At 33.8% G+C, this 27,218-nt stretch overlaps 1 protein-coding gene and 1 long non-coding RNA gene across 2 annotated transcripts in view; both read right to left on the bottom strand.

Moving 5' to 3' along the window:
- Nucleotides 1-19,676, bottom strand: part of LOC129754445 (uncharacterized) — an 86,158-nt gene extending 66,482 nt beyond the window's left edge. Inside the window, exon 1 of the mRNA XM_055750532.1 lies at nucleotides 18,559-19,676. Within this exon, the coding sequence (XP_055606507.1) occupies nucleotides 18,559-18,743 (185 nt within the window). The 5' untranslated portion in view covers nucleotides 18,744-19,676. The remainder of the gene's footprint in view (nucleotides 1-18,558) is intronic.
- Nucleotides 14,916-15,817, bottom strand: LOC129754448 (uncharacterized). The gene is made up of 3 exons (XR_008739029.1): nucleotides 15,756-15,817; nucleotides 15,549-15,693; nucleotides 14,916-15,488 (listed from the first exon to the last, which is right to left on the bottom strand). It is a non-coding gene; the product is annotated as an uncharacterized LOC129754448 (long non-coding RNA).
- Nucleotides 19,677-27,218: the final 7,542 nt, after the last annotated feature.

Raw genomic sequence — 27,218 nt, forward strand, 5'->3', positions numbered from 1 at the left:
AAATCTCAGAAAAAATTCATAGCTAGAAGTTCAATCTTTAATGGTCGGTCACTATGCCGCTGTTGGGAAAACATCAAAGGAAGAGAGAGAGGCTGCTGCCTGCAAATAATGCATTTTTTTCTCTCTTCAATCTTGGAATTATATCAACAACCATCAACCGCACACGGGCTGCGTTGCCACTGCCACAGTCATAATGTAATATTTGTCGTTTCAATATTTATTTCCATCTGCTGTGCTCACTTGTGGGGCACTTCAAGGAGCAGATTTTCTACCTATCTCGTAATAACAGAGCTGAGGTTGACTGGAAGCAGCTGCTGGCCAAAGAAGGGATCGACCATAACTTTTTCTTCTGAAGTCGCACACTTATTGCATCGCACTGAGGGTTTTGGGGAGACACAAAATGCGTGGTCACAATCAGCAGAAGAAGGGATCATATTGGGGGGTGCAAGCCTCACCGATCTGGCCTGGAAGATTCAATCGGTTCAAGCGCAATGTTTGGGATCTGGCTGGTCTGAAAGTCTGAACCTTCCTCCTACATGCTTCGAACCAAGACAGCATATTCGTGGATGAATGGATTTGTTCCCGGAGAGCACGCGGTTGAATCGGCGCGACCAAACTACGTAGGTGATCATATTTACACACAATAACATACAATCCCATGCCATCATGCTGCGGATCGCCGCGTCGTATTTTTATGCTTATGCGCAATCATTTGAACGATATGATCACATCATCTCATGCAACAAAACATACTCTCGGCTATGCGCGGTAGAAAGCTCCAGCCAAAGGTGTGGAGCATGAAGGGTTGGGCTCTTGGATTCGGTGAAATTGAATGAAAATTGGCTGTCTACTTTGAACGACAACAGAAAAAAATACGTCAACGTGGGAGCAGTCAAACCGATATGTCAAGCTTTTGAGGGAATCGATTAAGTTCGTCATAGTCAGATTGGTTTTTTATTATTTGAAAGTTGAATTGATCACAACTGGAAAGATCAATTTTAGAAAATTAGAAATAAACAAAAACGTGTAGTTAATATTTAGTGCACGATATAATTCAAATTCTGGATTCTGAATTTGAAATCAGATTGTAATCCTGAACCACTTATTCGAAAATAGTTTCTGAATTTTAATCCAGATCAAAATTTCTAACAAATAAAGGGTGTTTTGATCAAAAAGTGGTTCATCGTTTTTTCCTAATCATTCATATAATAAACCTGAACACCCCTCATTCCGTAGGAGTGTGAGTGCTTCTATTTAGATTTCCACATTAGATCTACGAATCAAAATTTTATATGTACAATGTACATGCGTCATGAAAATCCAAACTACACGCACGCAGAAATAGCAAAATCTTAACTAATCTTTTTTCCGTCTTTTATACATATTGAACTTAAAAAAAAAGATTCTCAGATTTTTTAATAAACAAAATTTGTTTATTATTTAATAATCGATTTACTCACTTGACATCTTTCTGATCCGAAAACTCTTTATAAAACAAAAAGCCAATTTTGTATCAGAACTCTCAATCAGGAATCTCTAATTGAAATTCCGAATGAGTGGTTTTCAATTTGAATACTTTGTTCCAATTATTTATTTTGAACCCGTCTTATTTATTTATTGATCTAAATTAAAATTAAGTTTGAAATTAATTTAAACGGCCTTATCGGTGAATTTCATATTTTCACAATGAGAATATTTTAAGATTTGAAAATTATAGATGGATAGAAGAAGATTAGAAGACAATTACAGGTGTTGAAAAAGAGCGGTTAGAAATTTTAAAAAGCGTTTTCATCACATATTTAACTGTTGTTCAAGCACGGATCAACTATTTTGAAGTGTTAGAATCGGACAGGGTTGAGTCCAGGGCCGTAGGATGTCTGCTTTTTACCTTTGATTTTTTTTGCCCAACAATGCACGAATACCAAAAAAAAAAAACAAATTATGTTTGTAACTATATTATTGTTCATTTGAGTAAATTTTAAGTAATTTTTAAGTATTCGATTTCGTATTAAATCGCAATTTTAGAAAATTGGTCCTAAACCTAAAAGGTAAGCTAAATTCGCTTTCATCGATCTTTGAATTTGTTTAAGATATTGGTTGATAAAACTTAGTTGATTTGAGCATGAAATAAAGTTTTTTTAGAAGAGCCTTTCAATTCTTAAAAAAAAATTCTATACTCATATCAAACAATCTTCCAAACTCTTTTGAAAATTCAAAGATATTAATCTTAGATGAAAATTAATCAAATTCACTTCAAATTACTAAAAATAAATTAAATTAGCAGAATTGATGCTATTGGTTTCCGAAATTTTGGTGTCTGCCTAGAAAATTTTTTTTTTGGTATATTTCGCAACAAAATTTGTTAAACATTTCATATACGTTATAGAATAATACAATAGCTAGCGACAATATTTGCTGCTTCTCTCATTGGACTTTTTTTCCAATTGAACCATGTACATAATTTCTCAATCTCATAGCAATGCTTATCACAGAGAGAACAACAGGATTGTTTTCTCCGTTTTCTCATTTAAATCCCGCGCGGGAAAACAAATTTGCAAACATGACAGACTTTTTATCATATCCGATTTATACCGACTTTAAGTGGCCATTTTTACGATCCTTTGGTAGGGATTGAGATTCGCATTTACATTGTAAACGATTTGAGCTATCATATCTAATAACACATTCCACGCGCTTGTACTGCTCAAAAGTGATTTTTATACATTCGCGTATCAAAAAATCTCATACTTGTCTATAACTTTGATAATTCAAATCACATAAAACCGACGCGACGGATGAAAAAGAGAATTTTTTTTTTAAATATGTTTTATATGATTTTGAAAATCAAATTTTTTGTTTGAAAAAGTGATTATTTCGACAACTTTTCCAAAATAATTAATTAAAATATATGGATTGATTTGTATTGGAATTTTTTTTTAACGTTTTAAAGCCAAAAACACAGCTTCATTTTGTAGAAAAATGAATTTGTTTACATCCAATATGGTTGTTTTGAAAAGCCAACAAAAACAGTTGCATTTGAGTGAATTCACGTCACAAAAAAAGTGAACTTTTTAGTTTTACGAGAAAACTTTGACATTTTCTGACATAAAAAATTGAGATCTTCTTTGAAAATGATAAGACGATTCTGAAACACTGTTTTTTTTTAGAAATCGGTTGGAATCTAGCTGAGTTACAACAGCGCGAATAAGTGAATTCACGTCACAAAATTTGTTTTTATGTGAAATTTCATAAGGGTAATATGCTCTGAAAGCTGTTTTGACCCTCCAAATGGACGGATTTATTATATTTTTTTTTTGGGTGAATCTTTAAATGAAGACTTTGAGAAACAATAGTAGTTTTCACGTATGATCTCTCAATATGTTGCTATTCAAGTGCCAATCAAAATAAGCAAAAAATTAGGTGAAGACTCTGAAAATTTATGATTGTAAAAGTCGGAACAAAAAAATATCGTTTTTAAAAGTGCACATAAAATTTGAGGGCTCTTAAGAATGGTTCAGATTAACTTGATATTTTGTGACTCATTCGAAGACACCGATATTCTATTTCCACAGAGAGAACAGGAAATCAAAGTTGTATGTACTGAAGTTAAAAATGGTCAATTCTAGAGTGAATTCACATCACAAATGTAATCGATCACAACAAAAACAACTTAAAGTTTGTATTGACCGAATTATATTTATATTGAAGAAAATTACAATTTTTTTTTTCATTTTTAAGTAAATTGGTTGACTTCTAGAATGATAACAGTTCAGAAAGGTCGGAAAAGCGATTTCACGTCACGGAATGTGTCTAATGCGATTTTATATTTGCTGGATAACGGCTTAAATTTTCTCGCGGTCCTTAATGTGTTGATAGTGTTAAACGATACTCCGAGAAACTATAGGATTTTGTGCAGATTTATTAGGTGTTGATCAGGTACATCTTTAACAGCAAATATGTTTCATAAAGAATCAAATACAAAATAAAAATCCTGTGGACGATTTTTTTTATAATAAATTTAAATTTTTTTTGCATAAAATAAAACTTTGAAAATTAACCCGAATTCCACTTTTTATTTGTGACTTTCAGCTGAATTGTTTGTGCGAACTAGTTTTTAACAAACATTTGAAATCTGCAAATTGAATAGACAAGCAATCTTAAGTTCATGGTCTCTTGACTTTCTTAACAATTTAAGTTTATTGTTAAAATAATTTATAAGCAAAATCTTTTTTATGTATTTTGAATCCGCATTCTGAATCTGAATTTTGAACCTAAATTAAAAAATAAAGCACAATAAAATGTCTCAATCTCAATTCCAGATCGGAATATTATGAGTCAAGTTTTTCGAATCTATTATTCAAGTTCTGTAGTTTAGGTTTTATCTGAATTCACTATTTAAATTATTTACTTTTACATACTTTTAATATCAAATGATGAATCTGAATCTAAGTTTTCAATTTTGGATTGCCATTTCGAAGCTTTAAATGTATGAATTTTTTGTAAGAGTTAAGTTTAAGAACTTAGAGTTTGAATATAAAACTTTTATCAAAATATTGAAGATGCATATTTGATATGAAAAGTAAAACAAAATTTAAACCAGAATTTCAAAGCAGCTTTCCGTTTATAATTTCTTTTGATTATTCGAACTGAAAATCAAGAATCCTGAACTGGCTAGAGAATCCGATACACAAAAATGAAAATACAAATTTGGTATGGGAATCATTAAATCAGAACCTCCGAAATGGGTTTAATTTAATTTAAAAGTTATTATTTAGACCTTAATTTTTTTTTGAATAAATGAGAAAATTTGGAAAATGTGCAGGGAAATTTTGAACTTGGGATAGGTATTTGAGGTTTTGCGTAAGTTTATAGTCCAGATCAGGGCCGTAGGAAGAACCGACTCGTGGGGGGGTTTTTGTGACTGATTTTTAACTATGATTTTGTGCCCAACAATTCACGAATGCAAAAAAAAATTAAAACGAATTATGTTAGTGGCTATCTGATTATTCATTTTTAAGTAGTTTGTTATTAAAAGTTTTCGTATTAAATCACAACTTTAGAAAATAGGTCCTAAACTTTTAGGGTGATCTAAATTCACTTCTATCGATGGTTGCAATCTTTGAATTGGTTTAAGAGTCTGGTTTATCAAACTTAGTTGATTTGGGCATAAGATAAGCATTTTTAGGAGAGTCTTCCTTTTCTTAAAATAACTTATTCTATTTTCAAATCATGCCAATCTTCCAAATTATTTTGCAAATTCAAAGATTTTAACCTTCGAAGAACATAAACCAAATTTTCAAAAAAACGTAAGAGATAAAAATCATTAGATTTTCGGATCAAATTTTCTTGATGCAAGCTTGAACCAAATTTATGATTTTAGTATGAAATTTAGATATAGAAACTGGTTTCTGAAACATAAAATGCCAAATTTTGATGTCTTTAATTTGTTAATAATGTTATACAATACACTGAGAAAATATAGAATTTTGTGCAGATTTTTAAGGTGACGATGTTTTTTTTAAATTTCACAATCCCATTATGAAATCCTGTGGATGATCAATATGGGTTTTTCAGATGAACGAAATAACTTAAATTCTACCTATTATTTGTGATTTTCAATTGAATTGTGTTTGACGAGAAACATCACAATTCGGCATTCTATATCTCAGAAACCCCTGGACTGAATTTTTATTTAGCATTTTTAAGTTACTGCAAATGTTGTGTTCGATTTTGTCTAATAAAGTCGAAGACTCAAATGCAGTCCATTCGAGTTATACTTAGAAGTAAAGCACACTGTTGGCAATCTAAAAAACGAGATATCTCGTATTTGGACCGCAAGTTAAGTTCATGATCTCTAGAATTTCTCGACAATTCATGTTAATTGTAAAATTTATTTACAATTTAAACCTTTTTCTGAATTTTTAATCTGGATTCTGAATCTGAATTCTGAACATAAATTCAAAAATTGCGCTTTTAATCTGTATCCGAATTTCCATACGATCTCTGAAATGTACAAAAAGTACGATTTATTCCAGATCTTATTCTAGATCAGAATTTTATGAGCCAAGTTTTAGAGCCCTCATTCATGAATATATTTTTTAAATTCTTTAGTTGAGGTTTAATCTAAATTCAGTATTTAAATTATATATATTTAATCTGTATTGTGAATCAGAATTAAAATATGAATCTACAAAGTTCTGAATCTGACTTTTCAATGTTAGAATGCGATATCGAAGCTTTAATTTTTTTTAAATTTGTGTAAGAATTAGGTTTAAGAACTTCTAATTTGAATAAGAAACTAAATTTCTCTTTTTTCAGATTCGGAAAATTATTGTCAAAATATTGAAAATTCATATGATGTCGAAAAACATGTTTTAAATTTTATATTAAATGCAAAACCTAATGTGAACCAGGATTTAAAAGCATCTTTTTATTTCTAATTTCTTCTGATTATTTGAACTAAAAATCAAGAACCCTGAACTAGATACATAATCAAAAATAAAAAAATAGGAATTATGGAATCCGGACCTCCGAAATGGGTTTGATTCAATTCAAAATTTAATATTCAGACCTGAATTTCGATGAACAAGTTAGAAAATTTTGAAGAAGTGTGGCAGAATTTTGAACTTGGGGTGGATTTTTGAGGTTTTGGCATTAGTCAAGATTGTTACTCTTGATTATCCTTACTTTATTATCATAATTTAATTCTGAATTCAAAATTTTGAGTGTAGAGTAGAATACTTCGCTTGCTGTTTTGGATCCTCATGGGGGGGGGGGGTTTAACCCCAAAACCCTCCCCGTTCCTACGGCCATGGTCCAGATTGCTACTCTTGATTAACCTTACTCTATTATCATAATTTGATTATTGATTAATTTGATATGTTGAATGTAGAGTAGAATAACTCGCTTGCTTTTTCGGATCCTCATAGAGGGGAAGGGTTTAACACCCAAACCAACCACCCCACCCCCCACACCTCCCCGATCCTACGGCCATGGTTGAGTCTAACACAACACAATAGTTGGTCATGCTTGGTTCGCACCGCAAAACTTGCAGTGCGAACGAAGCTTTTAAGATTAAACCACGTCTCAATGATGGCAAATTGTATACTGGATAAAGAATTTGAAATCCGAACACATAGTTAAATTGAATTTTGCTCTTTGATAATAATTTTGTATTATTCTAACAGAGATGAATAACCGTTATTAGAATCATTATCTTCACATACCAAATTTTTGTTCAGCACGGGCCAACTACTATGAAGTGATGAATACAGATAGAGTTGCATCTACCACCACACATTAGTAGGCCAAGCGTGGTTCGCTCCATAAGCGGAAACTTGCAGTGCGAACGTACAAAAAGATGTGATCGCTCAGAAAAGCTTCCGTTAATTTATGTCATATTTGTTTTCACCCTGGTGGTCACCGGTTGTGCACCAAGTGCTGTCAAAGCGTTTTTTTTTAAAATAAGAAGATGACAGCAGTTGGTGCACAACTGGTTGGCCACCAGATGAAAATAAATACAACATTAGAAACGGATCTATCGATGTGTAGCCTTCTCAGTTTGTTATCAACGCGTTCGTTACAACCGGGGTTTGGTGGCAAAAAGGTACGGTCGATAGTCTATACAAGTCTATGGACTATATCGCTTTCTTGTTCACGTAGCAAAAAAATCGAATCCGCAGCCTAAAATTCGTCTCTAGACCTTGCAAGCTGCAATTAATTTCTTTATTCGTTCTAAATATCATCTATATTCGTGATAGTTCAAATTACAGCACGCTGAGTTTTATAGAGTTTTGACAACCTCGAATAATAAAAAAAAATTATTTTTCTTCAATAAACGTGCTTTCTAAACAGAATATCTTAATCCCGTTTATTCCGTCAGCAATCATGAATCAAACCCACAACATAAAATGAAAAATGGCGCACCGATTTCAGATAGCTCGTTACCTCAGGCTAGATAGCTCCTGTTAACTTAGTGATTTCAATGAAAAAAAAAAATGTACCTCAGATTTTACGATCTGACGTTTCAATCTATTTTCCAATCGAGCTTAGTATGACGACGATTTCGCAACTCCCTGAACAGCGGGCCCGTTCTGATTCCGGAACGCCCACAGAAGATTCTCCCATGACAGAGAGTAATAACAATAATAATAAAAAGCGAGCTTCTAACACGACACACGTGTGGGATTAGCAACAACGGCGCAGGATTAAACCAATTTCTTACGTATTATTTGCTGATCCATACCTCCTACATACGGCGGATCGCAACTGCTTTGCGGTGGGCAATTTCTTATATACCGACAACAATGGCAGTTCGCTGAATTGAATTTGCAATTCTGGCTCTCGAGCTCTGGATTCAGGGGCTCGGGAATATCTGTGTCCCGGCATCGATCCCAAACCCGGAAAGTGGTTCAACGTTGAAACAACTTTTAATCGCGAGGGTGTAGGAGAGAATCTCAAGCTCAATTAAATCCTAACAAGTACCCACGTGTGGAGGCGTTACAGTGCAATGTTAATTTCGAGTCGGCTTTCTAAAAAAATCCCGAGACCCGCACGAGCAATCTGGTCATCGATGAGAATTGATTTGATTGAAAAGTCTATGAAATACTTACACATAAATTTCAATCAATTCTTTGATTTTGGGTGTGTTTTGTGTATTTTTCTATGCCATTTTTAGACAAAATATACACTCAAAATTCAGCCTCTATGCCAATCGGGAGCAATCAACTTCATAGCATCATGGGCATAAGAAAAAAAAACCCGTATTTTTTAGTTGACACGAAAACCATTAACAGGCTCCGTTCCACAGAAGAATAAAAAATGAGACATATTGATATTTCTGTACAAAATATTCAATTTCCCCATACAAACATAAAAGTTCAAATTTACTCATGCAAACGTTACTTTTAAATTCTGCAAAATATCATGGATGAGTTTTGAACCAAAGCGAAGCTTTTTAGACCCCAGGGTTTGAAAAATTCAAAAATGACCTCAAATCGATTCAGTCTACATAGTGTGCGAGTATTAACCAAAAACTGCTACACGCAGCAAAAACAGCCATCGGAAGCCAACCACCGGACGGGAATTGGACGAAATCGTTTGGAATCGATTCTGCATGCACATTTCTGGGACATGACATCGTCAGTTTTTCTTTTCCTCATTATTATGTGCTGGGATGGGATCGCAAATGTTCTACGCTGGTAAAGAACGACCTTTGAACGCCGAAGTTCCTTCTTGTTCTGTCTACCGAACCGGAGTGTAGCGGTGATGAATGGGAACATTTGTACCCAGCACCAGAGTCCCAAAGCAGAATGGGGCGTTCTGTTCTGGGTGAGTTGTTCCGGATGTTTAGTTTTTGTTGGCCAAGTGTGGTGTGTTGCTATACATACAAATATATGCAGATAAGGTCTTTCTTTTCTTTGACAAATGACTTCTAAACATTCTGTTGATGGTTAGGAAGTTTGCGTGATGAAGATCTTAGTAAGAAGCTTTTTATTTTCATTCACTACAAATTATATGATCTTGTTGGCAATAATAATAATTATGTACATTAAAGATAAAAAATAATTGGAACTTGGATGAATTCATATCATGAATTTCTATTTTCATTCACAAAATTTTTTTCGTTATTGGGAAATTTAAATCACAAAAATCTCAAAGAATGTAAACGCGAATTCTTTTTATAAGAAAGTTTTTTTGTGTGGTTGCTATTTACATTTTTGTTATTTCAACAGAATTTGAAACTGACAGCTAAGACGGCCAGACAACTGCTAAAGGGTGATACGGTCAAAATTTGGTCAATATCAACTTGACGTATTTCTTTCAATTTTGCATTTAAAAAACCTGAACACCCCTCATTTTGAAGGTGTGTAGAATGTTGCTCCTATTCTTATTTTGGAATTCACTCTTCAGTTGTCAAAATGCCGTCCAAGGAAGAAGAGCAGCGTATCAAAATTTTGCTCGCGCATCGCGAAAATACGAGCTACTCGCACGCAAAGCTGGCAAAATCGCTAAAAGTTGCCAAATCAACCGTTACAAATGTAATTAAAGTGTTTGGGGAACGTTTGTCGACAGCCAGGAAGTCTGGATCCGGGGTAAATCGAAAACCGGAAGCCGCCGAGACGACAAAGAGGGTTGCCGGTAGTTTCAAGCGAAACCCTAACCTCTCTCTCCGAGATGCCGCAAATAAGCTGGGTGTATCGTCTACAACCGTCCATCGAGCCAAAAAACGAGCCGGACTATCGACTTACAAGAAGGTAGTGACTCCAAATTGCGATGATAAACAAAATACGACGGCCAAAGCGCGATCTCGGAGGCTGTACACGACGCTGCTGACGAAGTTTGACCGCGTGGTAATGGATGACGAAACCTACGTCAAAGCCGACTACAAGCAGCTTCCGGGACAGGAGTTTTATACGGCAAAAGGAAGGGGAAAGGTAGCAGATATTTTTAAGCACATGAAACTGTCAAAGTTCGCGAAGAAATATCTGGTTTGGCAAGCCATCTGTACCTGTGGCTTGAAAAGCAGCATTTTCATTGCTTCCGGGACTTCAACCAAGAAATTTACGTGAAAGAGTGTTTGAATAAACGTCTGCTGCCTTTTCTGAAGAAACACGGTTGTTCCGTACTGTTTTGGCCGGATTTGGCATCTTGCCATTACGGTCAAAAGGCCATGGAGTGGTACGCCGCCAACAACGTGTAGGTGGTTCCCAAGGACAAGAACCCTCCCAACACGCCAGAGCTCCGCCCAATTGAGAAATACTGGGCTATTGTCAAGCGGAACCTAAAGAAGACCAAAAAAAACTGCTAAGGACGAGCAGCAGTTCAAGGCAAACTGGCTTTCTGCGGCGAAGAAAGTGGACAAGGTGGCTGTATAAAATCTGATGGCAGGGGAAGTGTAAGGCCTGGCAATTCGGATTTGGAATAGCGGAAGCCTAACCGAATATTTTTCCTGAATTTTACACTAATTAAACTTGAAAAAGAAATTTATTTTGATTTTTTATATAAACGGTTTCACCGATTTATACACGCGTTTTCCCTTGACCAAATTTAGACCGTATCACCCTTCAAACTGTATAGGTTGCTCGGTATATATTACCGTGCTTTATTTTGGTTAAACATGACCGACATTTCGGTAAATACTACCGGGTTGTTCGGTAACTGAACGTGTTAGGAAACTGTCATTATCTTGACATACGATTTCAGACGGTTTCGGTAATTTTTTCATCGAAAAAGGTCTGTATAATTTCACACCTGTCACTTCCCTGCCATAAAAAAATTACCGAACGAATTACCGAGTTCCACATGTTAGGATTTCGGTAAAAAAACCGAGTTCGGTAAGTACGTAGTGTTTATGTGAATTTTTTTTAAGTTTACTAATGAAAAAATCTACAAATAATAATAAACAAAAGATTCACCAGAGCTCAGCTACTAAAGGGTGTCCACGATGAAATTGCACACACAAAATTGATTCGCAAATTTTGAGTTTTCATCCGAATGCCATCAAATTTTCAGGGATTGAAAAATAACTTTTAAACTTCATTTTAGCATTTTACTCGTATTTTATTTACAGTCCATACGCAAATGCCCACACCTTGGCCTTAACTCTGGCCATAAGATTCTGCACAACCTGTGAATCAACCTTTTTTTGCATGTAAACCCATACTTTCTTCAGTTCCTCGACTGTCTCACCACCTTAGGTCCTAAGGTGCTGTTTTATAATCGCCCAGTACTTTTCGATGGGGTGGAGCTCAGGAGTGTTAGGAGGGTTGAACACGTCGTTACGAAATTTACCTTATTGTCCGCATACCACTTCAGCACGTCCTTGGAGTAGTGGCATGAGGTCAAATCCGGCCAGAAGATTGTTGGGACGTTGTGTGCCTTCAGGAGAGGAAGCAGCCGCTTCTGGAGGCGCTCTTTCATGTCCACCAGTCCATTAATCGTTTCCTGGGTCACGAAATGTGCACTCCGCTTCCCGCACGTGCAGATGGCTTCCCAAGTAACAATTTAAGTTTTATTTCAACTTTATCAGTTCGCTCAAGACTTTTTCCTATAAGGCTAATAAGCCGAAGCGCATTCTAAGCTTTAGCACAACTACTTTAAAGCTAACATATGGACGCCCTGTTTTGTTAACGTCTTTAAAGCTAATTCTATAAGCTATAATAAAACATCCAACAGAATAATTCTATTCGACCTTATAGACATAGCTTTAAGAAACTTTTCAACACTCGAAAACTACTGAACCGATCATCGTGAAACTTGGCATCTGAGGGTTTTTGGGCCGGAGATGGTTTCTATAATAGTTACAAACCGCTCCGACTTAAGGGAGGGGGGGCTCCCATACAAAATTTGTAGTCTTTCGAAACAAATTAAAGTCATGTCATCCAATTTCTCGAGATATTTTTTTTTTCTTTGGGCGGTTTGTTTTTCGTCTCCATGGTCGAGGCGTCGCGAGCCAACGTCGCGAGAGGATAGTAACCATGGCATAGCATACTGATCAGTGGGAATATTTTGGCGCGTATTTCTCAACCAAGCATATTTTCAATGCAAGGGATGGCGATATGAAGCCTTGATGTGATTTTTTTTTTCTACTTGATTCCCAGCTCATTTGTACAGCACATGGTTATGAATGACGCCTAGATGCGATCCAGATTGACATTTTGCCGATTGAATAAAACATATACATTTTTTTTTCCAAAATTTGAAATTGAAAAGGCATGGCATTCATTTTTAGAGATTTTCTTTTCTTTGAGGGATTTGTTTTTCGTCCCTATGACCAAGCAAACGTCGTCGTCACAAGTGGATAGTAACCAAAGCGTACTGTTCATTGATCGCTAGAAAAATTCAACAATTAGGCGCCTGTTTCTCAACCAAGTACCTCTATTTCTTATGACGTGGGGGCGATATGCAATCTAGATGTGTTTTTTCTTGCTTAATTGTACACAGCACGTGAAAATAAATGACGCCTAGATGTGACACGGATTGGTATTTTATCAATCGAATCAAAACCAATTTAAAGATTGGCAAAATTAGTTCGTGTTAATGTAGGTATCATTTGTTGTCTAAAAAATATAAATTTAGTTCTGATGCTAATGAAATAATGGTATGACACTTTGCGGGCAATTGAAAAAAAAAAAATACAGAAAGTAAAGAATTTACATACAATTTTTAAACCCATTTTGCCTACAAAGTTAGTTTTGAATCATATTGATAACAGAAATATGACTAAGATGTTTTCTACAAATATAGATCGGAAACATTTTGTTGAACATGAACAAGTTTTATCAAGCGCCATTTCAATTTAAAGAAGTTAAAAAATCCCATCCGACACATGAACTGATCAAGAGTCTTTTCTTTAAATTGAATAAGATAGGACTGACGTGTGCTTAAGTGAAAGGTATCAGTGAAATAAACTGATTTTTATTGGCCAAAAGTGAGGGAATTCATTTTCCCAAAGAATTTTTATTCAAGGAGCAATAGAGCATGTTCAAACGTTCAACTTTTCTCTGTTACAAAAAAATAAAAAATAATGTTTTCTTCTAAAAATTGTTACATTGGCCCAAATACACAACTGAAACGAATTTAGTAATGGAAATGGAAACTTTTTATTTAAAAAAAATCTGAAAAAACGTTCTAACTTTTGCTTACATACCAATTCCAGTACGTACTTAACATGAAAAGTGTTTTTGTGTTACATGGCTACATAAAAGAGACTTTTTGACCGCTTCTTTTTTGAAAAGTGAGATTTTAGAACTGATATTAAACTGGAAGCAAATTATTTATAAGATATTTTGAGTATACGCTTGAAGTGTTAAAAAAAATATTACCCCCTGTCAACTTACACGGTAGGGCAAGGGCAAACGTCGAACTTTTAAGAAATTCATCTTCAAAATGATTCTACGTTGGAAAGACCAGAAGGGGTGAAACGGTCATTTGCTTTGAACAGCATTCGTTAAAAGTGGAATAACAAACATAAATTTATACTGCAGGAATACTGCAGATATATCAATGAAACTTGATAAAACAAACAAACAGAAGTACGTATTAAATCCAATTTAAAGCCATTACTCTGACGCATCTGAAAATAAGCTTTGCGTTTACACTTGCCCCAATATACGGGACAAATGTTAACTTAGAAATTTTTTTTTGCCAACATTTTTGAATATTTGACTTTCAAAAAGAAATCCAATAAGGCTGAGAATTTATTCAGTGATGCAACTGATATTTTTTTTAAATATTTATATTGTTTGCTATAATAATTTTGTAACAAAAAAAGAAATTTGCACTGTATAAAATCGATAATTTTCATACCATGACAAGTGCTGTTTGGGAAAACTTCAAGCTGAAATGTCTTATGTCCACGAGTTTGGCATATGGCAACATTTTTTAACATAATTTTGGCGCAAAAAGGATAGATATTCAAACTGCTTCGAATTGCGAGGATGGTGAAAAAAGCTGTTTGAAAATGGTTATTAAAAATCCTTTTCATCGTTTTTTTTTTCAAATTTCTATAGCTTATTTTTTTCAACTCCAAAAAATACACCATCTAAAACTAATCAGGAGCTGGAAGTGCTCATAATACAGAATATTACGAATATACTCAAAAAATTGTCCCGATTCACGCTATTGATCGGCTTTCAAAATTCTATCTCCATAAAGTACAATGCGAATCTATTTCTTTCAATTAGAAATTTATGTAAACTCGAGCCGGGTAAATCAGCCTACCATCTTCAAGCAGTGGGGGACAAAATTGGAAAAGATGGGAGAGCTCCCATGTAAGTTTAAGTTTAGACTTGCTAGTTCCTATCTGCCGACCCGCGTTAACAGATAGTGCGCGCTTGTGCTGCACTCTAAGCGGCTACAACCCAAAACCAAGTTGTAATGCCGCAAAATCGGATGAAACTGGCTCCCGACGAAAATGAGTTTAAGGGGGTTTTCCCAAACTTGAGAATGAAGTCCTATTCTCACACCCCAAAATCGAGAATGCCGTTTGAACGGAAAACGATATATATTTTAACTAGACAAACATACAAAAAGAGTAATAAATGTCTTCAATGCAAAAAATGTTTTTCGTTTAAAACATATGTTTATTGAAATATTAATTTTAGCTTTTCTTGTAAATATTTTCCGAAACATATTCTCTTCAACTTTTTTTAAGAAGATGGTTTTAATTTCTTGGCCGAGGATTCGGATGCATTTCCGGAACTTTCACTCCTTAGAACTGTTGCGCATCTTCCGGATTCATATTCTCGTTTCTCTACGAGACAGCTGGTAGAACATTCAGTTACGAATAGTCAACCCGGTTCTGGAAAAATGCCACCGTATGAAACCGGACGATTCTTCTCTTGAGCTGTTCTAGATACGGTTTTAAAAAGGAGATAGATGCCCGGTGGAAGAGTGATTTCATCGTTTAGTAAAACATCGAGTAGTTCCGCTCGGGTTTTCACAATTTTGATTCCCTCTAGCTGCAGTAATTCAGCATCACAAACCTAAAAATAGAATTCACATTGAAATTTATAAAGAATATTGTAAGCCAAGCAGTTCTTTACTTGTTCTAATGTGGTTTCGGTCGGCGAGTTCTTCATAATTCGTTGGTTGTGTATGAGTATGACCGTTTTTTAAAAAAATCATCAACTTGGTACTCAAATTGGAAATCTTCTAATGTTGTAGAGGCAGAGTTTATTCGATTATGATCTGAAAATACATCATATAACGTAAACTAACTGAATTAATTATACAAATTAAAATTTACGTACCTATTTCAATCGCAGTTTTTTTTTCTTTTTTTCTCCAGGGAGACTCAGATCAAACAGCAACCGATAAAAACAGTCAACAAAAAATATAACGTTTTTTGGGGTGTCGAGTTCAAGCTGTGAACTTTCGTTTTGGACTTTCTTCACCACACCAAAATCAAGAAAGCAAACTGAACTTTGTTTTGGTGCGTTGGCGTTCTTAATTTTGGGTTGTTTATGTTCTGAGTGTAGACAAACATACCAAAAGAGTAATAAATGTCTTCAATGCAAAAAATGTTTTTCGTTTAAAACATATGTTTATTGAAATATTAATTTTAGCTTTTCTTGTAAATATTTTCCGAAACATATTCTCTTCAACTTTTTTTTAAGAAGATGGTTTTAATTTCTTGGCCGAGGATTCGGATGCATTTCCGGAACTTTCACTCCTTAGAACTGTTGCGCATCTTCCGGATTCATATTCTCGTTTCTCTACGAGACAGCTGGTAGAACATTCAGTTACGAATAGTCAACCCGGTTCTGGAAAAATGCCACCGTATGAAACCGGACGATTCTTCTCTTGAGCTGTTCTAGATACGGTTTTAAAAAGGAGATAGATGCCCGGTGGAAGAGTGATTTCATCGTTTAGTAAAACATCGAGTAGTTCCGCTCGGGTTTTCACAATTTTGATTCCCTCTAGCTGCAGTAATTCAGCATCACAAACCTAAAAATAGAATTCACATTGAAATTTATAAAGAATATTGTAAGCCAAGCAGTTCTTTACTTGTTCTAATGTGGTTTCGGTCGGCGAGTTCTTCATAATTCGTTGGTTGTGTATGAGTATGACCGTTTTTTAAAAAAATCATCAACTTGGTACTCAAAATGGAAATCTTCTAATGTTGTAGAGGCAGAGTTTATTCGATTATGATCTGAAAATACATCATATAACGTAAACTAACTGAATTAATTATACAAATTAAAATTTACGTACCTATTTCAATCGCAGTTTTTTTTTCTTTTTTTCTCCAGGGAGACTCAGATCAAACAGCAACCGATAAAAACAGCCAACAAAAAATATAACGTTTTTTTGGGGTGTCGAGTTCAAGCTGTGAACTTTCGTTTTGGACTTTCTTCACCACACCAAAATCAAGAAAGCAAACTGAACTTTGTTTTGGTGCGTTGGCGTTCTTAATTTTGGGTTGTTTATGTTCTGAGTGTGGTCCAAGCGATATTCGCAACTGTCAGTTGATGGGGTTCGGCTACCTAGCTCTACCTAGAGATTACACCGCAGGAGCGGTTTTTTAGCAGTGGGCGCAACACTGTGTTACTTGCCAAACCAGGAATATATTCGTAAATTTGGACATGTTCTGAGTGCGGACATGCTCCGGAACGCTGAACTTATACTTGGCCGTGAAAAACATCATGTTGAGGTACAACTTCCTGGCACGGGTTTTGGCGGACTTGTTCTGATTCTTGTCGCGGTTAGGGGCCTTTTGTACCTTGAACGTTTGAAGCCCAGCCTTAATTTTGGCCTTCTGGACAAAAGTTCGGCTTAGGTGCAGCTTTTTAGCCACATCCCGAACGGAGGCGTTCGGGTTTCGGTTGAAGGCCCCAACTACGCAGTTGTGATTTTTGGTGTTGTACGGAATACTTTTTCCTTCACTTCTGGGCTTCCGATCGGTGGTCAATCGTTCCTCGAACCGCTTAATCACTCGTGACACCGTGGAATTCGCGATTCCCAACGTTTTAACGATGGAACGATGCGAGAGATCCTTATTCTCGTGATGAATGCGCAAGATTTTATTATGCACGAGCTGTTCTTTCGACTCCATTTCCGCGAGTTTTGATCACAGGATTTTAAAACTTGCAGGATGCAATGCAATGCACTATGAACTAAATCCACCCAAATTTTTATTAAATTCTACTCAACGGTTAAAAAGTTGGAGCAATTTCATAGTTTGGCAATTTCATCGTGGACACCCTTTATTTCAATGACTCAATAGAAACTAATTAGAATAAAGAGGGGAATTTATATCACAACACATTGTATGCGTGGCTTTTCCGGTCGACCGCATCAAGCCTGCAACAATTTAAACGGCGGCGGCGTCGCGTCAACCAGGTGATGGCGACGGCGGCGGCACTCGTTAAATAAGCAAACACTCATAAACACGCGCCAATTTAGAGCCTATATGGTCGGAATTGGAATGAGGCTTGAGAAAAAAATCCCTCGCTACACCCACACCGGCCATCTTCGAAGCGAGGCAGCCACAATATTTTCCCTCCACAAGGAGCGCAAAATGGTTCAATTTGGAATCGGTTTTATTCAAAATAGGTTTTCTTGTCGGAGTCAGTCAGTCAGTCAGTCGTACGGTTCCGGCTCTCGATCGTCTGTCAAATATGGCAAAACACAATCAGGTTTTTCGGGGTTTCAAAAGCCCATAAGCATCAGCATATCGTGTGTACTGGCTACCCCAAAGGAGGGAGTGGGATGTCTTTTATGGCAAATTTGCGTAGGATTTAAGTTGTGTAGCAATGGATATATTTTTTTTTATGATGAACTTTCGAACCAATTTAAGCCAAGTTTCATGGGGATCAAAACAAGTAGTTTGTAAGGAAATCAGTCAGTCAGGATAGGTACTTTTTGAAGTTAAATTTTGAGGTGGAACTAGATTTGAAGATCTAATCACTGAAATCATTTTCCCCAGGGCCTTAGAAGATCGCAAATCACTGAACTCCAACGCGCGGCTCAAGTTACAAATTGTCTGACCCCAACAAAACGGATCGACTCGCTCATTACGGAGCTGCCATAAGAGGTGCCATCACCATTTACCTTGATTGATGCACTAATCTTGCAACGATGACACTGCCGATGCTGCAGCTGCGACGTCTCCATCGATCTCGGCTCCAACGACTTGGACGCATCAGACGGGTGATGTCAATCTTTCGCGCATCAACCTCCGGAGACGCCATTTGTTCCGATGCCAACAACGATCGAGGTGGTCCCGCACCAGGCATCGTCACAGGCTATTTCCTATCCTAAAGCTGAAGTTAACGCTGCTGCCTCTCTCTATCTCTCTGTGTCGTTAGCGTGGGTGGCAATCATTGATCAACGCCTCTGCGCAACGATCCTTGTTGTTTTTCTTCGCTTGTTTTTAACTTATTCCGTGGCTTGTGGAACCAAATTGTGCAATTGAAATCTTTGTGCGTCGTAGGTCGAAAAGCTCACATCTCGGTGGACGTTTTTATTTATTTCTTTTTTAAAAATAAACAACTTCTGTGCCGAGTTGCTCGCGAAACTCGTTTCCACATTCAGATTCAGATTGTTATTCATTTAGCGAATAATTTCCATAACACTTGCTGCCGCCGAACTAGTGGCCGGTTACACTTTTTTGGGCCTGCCAGTATCGGCTTTCATAGATTTTTGGAGATTGATCACGAACGAGAATGACCCCCCGTTGCCCCACATCACATTAGCATATCGCGCCTCGGCATAATCACACCGGCTGATACCACATGGGCATTTTAAATCATGAAAGCCATTCAGCGATCATAAACGAACGAACTAAAAAAACACCCCACACTTGTCACTCGAGAGCGGCCAAAAAGTGCTACTCAGCTGTCGCGTAACGATTGGAAAGTTGTCCCCAACCCACAATACCATAAACTGCGGCTCATTCGTACAGTTCAACCGCGTTAAACTGCAACAATTAAGCTGCTTATTTGCGAAATAAGCTCTTAACCTTCTAGCCGCTCCTTAGGACAACAACGAAAGCACATGTCAACGTTGAGGCGTGAACTCGTTGACTCGATCGCGTTGCCCTAATCAGCTGATAGCGTGAAACTTGAACAATCTATAGAAATTTCGACAAATCTAAACCTCAGCTTCGAACAAGCACCCGCAAATGAATGTTTCGTTCTACAACTCCCGATTAACGATCGTTACGAACCGACGGCCTATTAACGACTAAATATCAACAAAGTCGTCCAAACTCCATGCGCACCAGGCCAACCCGGGTTGCGCGCACGCTCTCAAAAGCTGTACATATATGGAAGACTCTCTTTCTCACTTCCAAAATGACACCCCCTCGTCCGCGACAAACGAATTCAAAACAAGTTTCCCCGGCGACGGATTGTAGAAGTCTCTTCACACTCTCTTGTGTGTGGGCTTGAAGCTTGGGACCTATAGGTTGGAGGTTTTGCTCCGTCCACGCCGTGTTGTTGTCGAGTGTTTCGCGTAGACGACGACGACGACGCCTCCACAAATTCGTCGTGCAAATATCCAGATTCCGATAGGGTTGCCGTCACCCTTTGTCAAAGGACGAATTTGGGTTTTGTTTATATCCCCGGGAAAAAAACTACTCTTTTAACTCTTTCACGAAACTGCCTTAATTGAAAAACATTACACTGAAGTCAAAAGAATGCCAATTATTAAAACTTTCAAAAGGTCATTTTTGTCATTTTTGTCATCTTTGTAATTTATGCATTTTTTTTGTCATTTTTGTCAATTTGGTCATTTTTGTCATTTTTGGTTTTTTTGTGATTTTTGTCATTTTTTGTCATTTTTGTCATTTTTGTCATTTTTGTCATCTTTGTCATTTCTGTCGTTTTTGTCCATTTTGTCATTTTTATCATTTTGATCATTTTTGTCAATTTGTCACTTTTGTCATTTTTGTCATTTTTGTAATTTTTGTAATTTTTGTCATTTTTGTCTTTTTTGTCTTTTTTGTCATTTTTGTCATTTTTGTCATTTTTGTCATTTTTGTCATTTTTGTCATTTTTATCATTTTTGTCATTTTTGTCATATTTGCCATATTTGCCATTTTTGTCATTTTCGTCATTTTTTGTCATTTTTTGTCATTTTTGTCATTTTTGTCATTTTTGTCATTTTTGTCATTTTTGTCATTTTTGTCATTTTTGTCATTTTTGTCATTTTTGTCATTTTTGTCATTTTTGTCATTTTTGTCATTTTTGTCATTTACGTCATTTTTGTCATTTTTGTCATTTTTGTAATTTTTGTCATTTTTGTAGTTTTTGTCATTTTTGTCATTTTTGTCATTTTTGTCATTTTTGTCATTTTTGTCATTTTTGTAATTTTGGTAATTTTAGTCATTTTAGTCATTTTTGCCATTTTTGTCATTTTTGTCATTTTTGTCATTTTTGTCAATTTTATCCTTGTTATGATTTTTGTCATTTTTGTGATTTTTGTCATTTCTGTCATTTTTGTCATTTTTGTCATTTTTCTCACTTTTGTTATTTTTCTCATTTTTGTCATTTTTGTGATTTTTGTCATTTATGTCATTTTTATCATTTTTGTTATTTTTGTCATTTTTGTCATTTTTGTCATTTTTGTCATATTTGTCATTTTTGTCATTTTTGTCATTTTTGTCATTTTTGTCATTTGTGTCATTTTTGTCATTTTTGTCATTTTTGTCATTTTTGTCATTTTTGTCATTTTTGTCGTTTTTGTCATTTTTGTCATTTTTGTCATTTTTTTTTCATTTTTTTCATTTTTGTAATTTTTGCCATTTTTGGCATTTTTGTCATTTTTGTCATTTTTATCATTTTTGTCATTTTTGTCATTTCTGTCATTTTTGTCATTTTTGTCATTTTTGTCATTTTTGTCATTTTTGTCATTTTTGTAATTTCCTTTGTAATTTTTGTAATTTTTGTCATTTTTGTCATTTTTGTCATTTTTTTTCATTTTTTTTTTCATTTTTGTCATTTTTGTCATTTTTGTCATTTTTGTCATTTTTGTCATTTTTGTCAAATTTTTAATTTTTGTCATTTTTTTCATTTTTGTCATTTTTTGTCATTTTTTGTCATTTTTTGGCATTTTTGTCATTGTTGTCATTTTTGTCATTTTTGTCATTTTTGTCATTTTTGTCATTTGTGTCATTTTTGTCATTTTTGTCATTTTTGTCATTTTTGTCATTTTTGTCATTTTTGTCATTTTTGTCATTTTTGTCATTTTTGTCATTTTTGTCATTTTTGTCATTTTTGTCATTTTTGTCATTTTTGTCATTTTTGTCATTTTTGTCATTTTTTTGTTTTTTTTTTATTTTTTTGATTTTTGTGATTTTTGTGATTTTTGTTTTATGTCATTTTGTCATTTTGTCATTTTTGTCATTTTTGTCATTTTTGTCATTTTGTCATTTTTGTCATTTTTGTCATTTTTGTCATTTTTGTCATTTTTGTCATTTTTGTCATTTTTGTCATTTTTGTCATTTTTGTCATTTTTGTCATTTTTGTCATTTTTGTCATTTTTGTCATTTTTGTCATTTTTGTCATTTTTGTCATTTTTGTCATTTTTGTCATTTTTGTCATTTTTGTCATTTTTGTCATTTTTGTCATTTTTGTCATTTTTGTCATTTTTGTCATTTTTGTCATTTTTGTCATTTTTGTCATTTTTGTCATTTTTGTCATTTTTGTCATTTTTGTCATTTTTGTCATTTTTGTCATTTTTGTCATTTTTGTCATTTTTGTCAGTTTTGTCATTTTTGTCATTTTTGTCATTTTTGTCATTTTTGTCATTTTTGTCATTTTTGTCATTTTTGTCATTTTTGTCATTTTTGTCATTTTTGTCATTTTTGTCATTTTTGTCATTTTTGTCATTTTTGTCATTTTTGTCATTTTTGTCATTTTTGTCATTTTTGTCATTTTTGTCATTTTTGTCATTTTTGTCATTTTTGTCATTTTTGTCATTTTTGTCATTTTTGTCATTTTTGTCATTTTTGTAATATTTTTGATTTTTTTGATTTTTGTGATTTTTGTCATTTATGTCATTTTGTCATTTTTGTCATTTTTGTCATTTTTGTCATTTTTGTCATTTTTGTCATTTTTGTCATTTTTGTCATTTTTGTCATTTTTATCATTTTTATCATTTTTATCATTTTTGTCATTTTTATCATTTTTGTCATTTTTGTCATTTCTGTCATTTTTGCCATTTTGTCATTTTTGTCATTTTTGTCATTTTTGTCATTTTTGTCATTTTTGTCATTTTTGTCATTTTCGTCATTTTTGTCATTTTTGTCATTTTTGTCATTTTTGTCATTTTTGTCATTTTTGTCATTTTTGTCATTTTTGTCATTTTTGTCATTCTGTCATTTTTGTCATTTTTGTCATTTTTGTCATTTTTGTCATTTTTGTCATTTTTGTCATTTTTGTCATTTTTGTCATTTTTGTCATTTTTGTCATTTTTGTCATTTTTGTCATTTTTGTCATTTTTGTCATTTTTGTCATTTTTGTCATTTTTGTCATTTTTGTCATTTTTGTCATTTTTGTCATTTTTGTCATTTTTGTCATTTTTGTCATTTTTGTCATTTTTGTCATTTTTGTCATTTTTGTCATTTTTGTCATTTTTGTCATTTTTGTCATTTTTGTCATTTTTGTCATTTTTGTCATTTTTGTCATTTTTGTCATTTTTGTCATTTTTGTCATTTTTGTCATTTTTGTCATTTTTGTCATTTTTGTCATTTTTGTCATTTTTGTCATTTTTGTCATTTTTGTCATTTTTGTCATTATTGTCATTTTTGTCATTTTTGTCATTTTTGTCATTTTTGTCATTTTTGTCATTTTTGTCATTTTTGTCATTTTTGTCATTTTTGTCATTTTTGTCATTTTTGTCATTTTTGTCATTTTTATCATTATTGTAGTTTTTGACATTTTTGTCTTTTTTGTCATTTTGGTCAGTTTTAAAAATCGCTAAAATTGTCAAAAATGTCAAAATTGTAGAAAATGTATGCATTGACATAATTATCAGAATAAACAGAATTGTAAAAAATTTCAAAATGGTCAATGTTGTCAAAATTGTCCAAATTGTAAAAATTGTCACAATTGTCCAAATTGTTCAAATTGTCAAAATTGTCAAAAATGTGAAAAATTTCAAAAATGTCAAAAATGTCAAAAATGTCAAAAATGTCAAAAATATCAAAAATGTCAAAAATGTCAAATATGTCAAAAATGTCAAAAATGTCAAAAATGTCAAAAATGTTAAGAATGTCAAAAATGTCAAAATTATCAATATTCTCAACATAGTTAAAGAATTTCAAATTGTCTAAATTTTACAAGTTTTGTCGAAAAACTATCAATGTTTTCATAATGCTCAAAATTATTATAATTCTGATTATAGTTAGAATTTTGATAGATGTTAAATTTGTCAAAAATGTCAATAAATTGTAAATTTTAAAATTTATCCAAATTGCCAAAATCGCCATAATTGTACAAAAATTAAAGTGGTCAAATGTTTTCAAATTGTCGAAATGTTTTTAATTGACAAATGGTCAAATTGTATAAATTGTCAAAACTGTCAAAATTGTCAAATTTGCCATATTGTCAAAATTGTAAAAACTAACGAGCCTATAGTAAACAAAGAGACGAAATGTCACGATTGGAATTTTTCCTTTTCTGTCAGTGTCATTCCAATCGAGCAGAACCAAGCAGTCTTAAAGGCAGCTCTACAGCAGGGTTGCAAGCTCATTATTTGGAAAGGGATCAGATGGCGCCTCTTTGTTTACAGTCTCTTTAGTAAAAACTATCAAAATTGTCAAAATTGACAAAATTGGCAAAATTGTTACTGTTGTCAAAATTGTCAAAATTGTCAAAATTTAGATAATTGTAAAAATTGTCAAAATGGTCGAAATCTCAAAATCGTTAAAGTTGTCAAAATTGTCAAAACTGTCAGATTTGTCAAAATTGTCAAAACTGAAAAATTGTCAAAATTATAAAAAATTTCAAAATTGAAAAAATTGTCAAATTTTTGAAATTGTCTAAATTGTCAATACCGTCGAAATTGTCAAAATTGTCAAAATTATTTTTTTTTAAATTGTCAAAATTGTCAAAAATATAAAAATTGTCATTATTATAAACATTGTCATAATTGTCGAAATTATCAATATTGTCAACATTGTCAAAATGGTAAAAACGGTCAAAATTGTCAAAATTTTCAAAATGGTCAATATTACCAAAATTATCAAAATTGTCACTATTGTGAAAATGGTCAAAATTTTGATAAGTGTTTAATTGTCAAATTTGTCGAAATTGTCAAAATTGACAAAACTGTCTAAATTGCCAAAATTGTCAAAATTTTCAAAATCTTCAAAATTGTCATAATGGTAATAAATGTCAAATCAACCAAAATTGTCAGAATAGTCGGAACTGTTAAAGTTGCCAAGAGTGTCAGAATTGTCAAATTTATCAAAATTGTCAAAATTGTCAAAATAATCAAAATTTTCAACATTGTCAAAATAATCAAAATTTTCCAAATTTTCCAAATTGTCAATATTGTCAATATTGTAAACATTGCAAAATTTGTTCAAATTGTCAAAACTTTCTTTGTATCATCATTGTCAAATTATCAAATTTTCAAAATTGTCAAAACTGTAAAAATTTTCAAAATTGAAAAATTTGTCAAAATTGTCATAAATGTCAATTTGTCAACATTTTCAAAATTGTCAACACTAGGAAAATAGTCACAATTATCAAATTGTCAAAATCGTCAAAATTGTAAAAATCGTCAAAATTGTAACAACTGAAAAATTGTCAAATAGTCGAATTTGTCAAAATTTTGAAAAAAAATTCAAAATTGTCAAAATTGTCAACATTGCCAGAATGGCCTAAGTTTTTGTCCATATTAAGAAAATTGTTAAAATTTTTAAAATTGTTAAAATTGTAAAAAAAAATTCTAAATTATCAAAAATTGGCAAAAGTGTCAAAATTGTCGAAAGTGTCAATATTGTCAAAATTGTTGAAATTGTCAAATTGTCATAATTATCAAAATTGTCAAAATTATTCCAAATTTTCAGAATTGTCAAAATGGTTGAAATTATAAAAATTGTCAAACTTGTCATTTTGTCAAAATAGTCAAAATTTTCAAAATTGTTAAAATAGTCAATATTGTCAAAATTTCCATAATTGGCAAAATTGTCGAAATTGCAAAAATTGTCCAAATTTTCAATAATGTTAAAATTGTCAAAATTTTCAAAATTGTCCACATTAACAAAATGGTCAAAATTGTCAAAATCGTCAAAATTGTCAAAATCGTCAAAATTGTCAAAATCATTGATATGGTCAGAAAGTTCACATTCAACATGCGCTGCTTCATTCCTACCAACTGAAGTCGTGGCCATCCGAAATATAAGGTTCCTCTCCGAGTCTTTCGTTGAGGTCTACCCACCCATAAACATCGTACAAGGGAGTGAAAAAAAACTCTAAACAGCCACGAGTCAAGAGCATAAACATTAACCCAGTAGGTACCTGCATGGTAGTTTTGCCTATTTATTCAGAATTTGAGCCAAACTTGAAATGGTGTGGGCGTTTGCGCCTATACGATGTGTTTAGTTTTGTTGGCGAGAAGCACGTTTCGGAGCAGACAGCAGTCGAGCAGAGTAAAACCACAGTAATTTGCCGCATCGAAAATCAGCATGGTGTGTTTTCGAACGCCCCCGTTCGCTGCTGATTTCGTTTATTTTTCAACAGGGTGAACAAACAAGCTGAAAAGCCCACCACAATCTTTGAAGGTGCATACGTGTGGTGTCTTTCGATAGAAAGTAAATATTGTTGAACATGTTTGATAATACGAGTTTGAAGTGTTCCTTAAAAGTTTATTTTAAACGTTTAATGAATCAATGATTGTTGATCTGATTGGTAGGATCTTAATCTGAAATTTAACAATGAATAGAGAATTTGAACAAACTAGTTATCCAAAAAAAAAATCTAAACTATTGCAATTTTGAAAATAAACAAAGTGTGACTTGGAGATCTTTTTTTTCACTCTAAAATGTTGCCCACACTAAAACTTTTAATGAGAATATTTATTCCAATGTAAGAATCATTAGAGTATAATATGAACTTCTAAATGCCCATAATTTCAAAGCATTTTTTTCAGGGAAATTTTTTTGAAAAATGTATGTTATGGGTTCACTTGATCCCTCGAGTCCAAAAAGATATATATTCTTCTTCAGAATAGATGCTTTTGATCATTGCCAATAAATCCAATAGTTTTGAAATATCAGCGGGTGTCCCACAGGGAAACCTTCTAGGACCCATGTTATACAACATATACACATCTGATATCCCCTCAATGCCCATAGAAGGCTTCCTCTGTCTGTATGCAGACGATATTGCCAAAGCCGTGAAAGGTCGTGTCGTTCGTGAACTCTGTAATAAAATGCAACGATGCCTAGATGTATCTGCTGAGTACACGAATATCTGAAAAACGCCGACTGTCATGTTTCTCCATCGCCAATCTTCCAAGCTCAATCGTTCTCCTAGCTGTAAAAGATGGAAAATACTCTAATAGTAAGGGCCCTTGAAGTTAAATACCTGGGCTTAACGCGCTGTACAGGAAACTAATTTTCCATTCTCACATCGAGAACGTTCTGAATAGATGCTCCCTAACTCACCAGAACCAACTGGCAACGTTCAAAAAATATTATCACCTACTTGTACACTGCACAGTAATTATAAATGGCACAAGGCTCGACTGGTCCAGCG

The sequence above is a fragment of the Uranotaenia lowii genome, chromosome 3 (assembly GCF_029784155.1).
Source record: "Uranotaenia lowii strain MFRU-FL chromosome 3, ASM2978415v1, whole genome shotgun sequence".
Taxonomy (NCBI): domain Eukaryota; kingdom Metazoa; phylum Arthropoda; class Insecta; order Diptera; family Culicidae; genus Uranotaenia; species Uranotaenia lowii.